The sequence below is a fragment of the Odontomachus brunneus genome, unplaced genomic scaffold (assembly GCF_010583005.1).
Source record: "Odontomachus brunneus isolate Ranch 3 - 2012 unplaced genomic scaffold, Obru_v1 Obru_scaffold_146, whole genome shotgun sequence".
NCBI classification, from domain to species: Eukaryota; Metazoa; Arthropoda; class Insecta; order Hymenoptera; family Formicidae; genus Odontomachus; species Odontomachus brunneus.
In genome coordinates, this window is record NW_022639596.1 from 142,600 (window position 1) to 143,929 (window position 1,330).

The 1,330-nt window shown below is 33.7% G+C and overlaps 1 protein-coding gene across 1 annotated transcript in view; it reads right to left on the reverse strand.

Annotated features, from left to right (window-relative positions):
- LOC116850468 (UPF0764 protein C16orf89 homolog) overlaps nucleotides 1-1,330 on the reverse strand; it is a 22,329-nt gene that overhangs the window by 1,643 nt on the left and 19,356 nt on the right. The window contains exon 6 of the mRNA XM_032828795.1: nucleotides 6-868. Coding sequence (XP_032684686.1) covers nucleotides 847-868 — 22 coding nt within the window. The 3' untranslated portion in view covers nucleotides 6-846. The remainder of the gene's footprint in view (nucleotides 1-5; nucleotides 869-1,330) is intronic.

Consider the following 1,330-nt stretch of genomic DNA (forward strand, 5'->3'; position numbering starts at 1 on the left):
GTAACCTCCTAAACAACAAGTAAGCAGTTCATCTTTGCTCAATTCGCGCCACGGTGCCCTCCAATATGCTTAGCGATGCTGTATCATACCTTACAATGTTCGCTCTAACTTCGTTAAAAAATATTTTTTCGTTATAAATCGAATTGCAATTTATTTTTACGAAAATAAAGTACCGTTTAAACAAAAAAATGTTTTCAATTTTTTGGAAATTTTACCGTAGCCATACTTCTTGACGCGGTCAGGACATGGGTGGGTAACCGGTATTACCGTTTGGGATCGAAATTATCGAGGAAGGATTCGCGAAAGTTTGGAACGTGTTGTTAACAATCTTTAGTTCTTAGCGATTTATGAGACATGAGAAAATTAAAAATTACAAATATATTTTTATAATATTATGATTTTCTCATTTTTCATCTTTGCACAATAATTCTCAATATTTGATTACTATCAATATTTAACAGTAATTTTATTATCAGTATTTACTAGAAATACTGGCCAAAAAATTACTAAATTACTGAATTGGTAGTACTTAATCATTAATAACCGATTGTACTGCCAATGCTGGGGAAGTATTAGCTAACAACGGTTGGGCCAGTACCATTTGCCAGTACTGGGCCGAAGTTATCATTCCATAGTATTCCCATTGGTGGGCCAGGCATAGTCGTCATTACTGCGCTAGATGATCTGGCAACCAATCTTGGACCATTATTAGGTCAATAGTAAAATCCTATATGGGAAAAGGAAGATAGAAGGCGTAGCTCGAGAATCGGCCGAAATGGATAACTAATTCCGAGCTCTGGTCTAGAAGGTTGTACATGAAAAGTTACGAAGTTTCAAGACGAAATTCTAATTGCCATATTTACACAGTCTGTAAATAAAAATGTTTTTGAGCGCCGTTAGGGTGCGTTTTCACTTAGCGCATCACGCGTCGCGTTGTCCTTCGCGGACCAATCAAATCATCCCATTTTATTCGTCGTAAAGTTAGGCAATACAATAGGACGATTTGATTGGTCCGCGACGGACGACGCGACGTGTGACGCGCTAAATGGGAACGCACCCTTACGGAGGATTAAATAAAATTATAAAGGAATAATTACTGACTATTATAAATTATTATAAGTATTATACATTTATTTTGTTTTACTTTATAATATTGATAAAATGTCAATGCCACGTAAAAATCTACGAAGCACAAGAGTTAATATTAAAACATTAAATGTAAGCGTAAATTATTGTATTTTATGTAAATACAATTTTAAACATTATTTTAATATATATATATATATATATATATATATATATATATATATATATACAAGGTGTTCCGAAG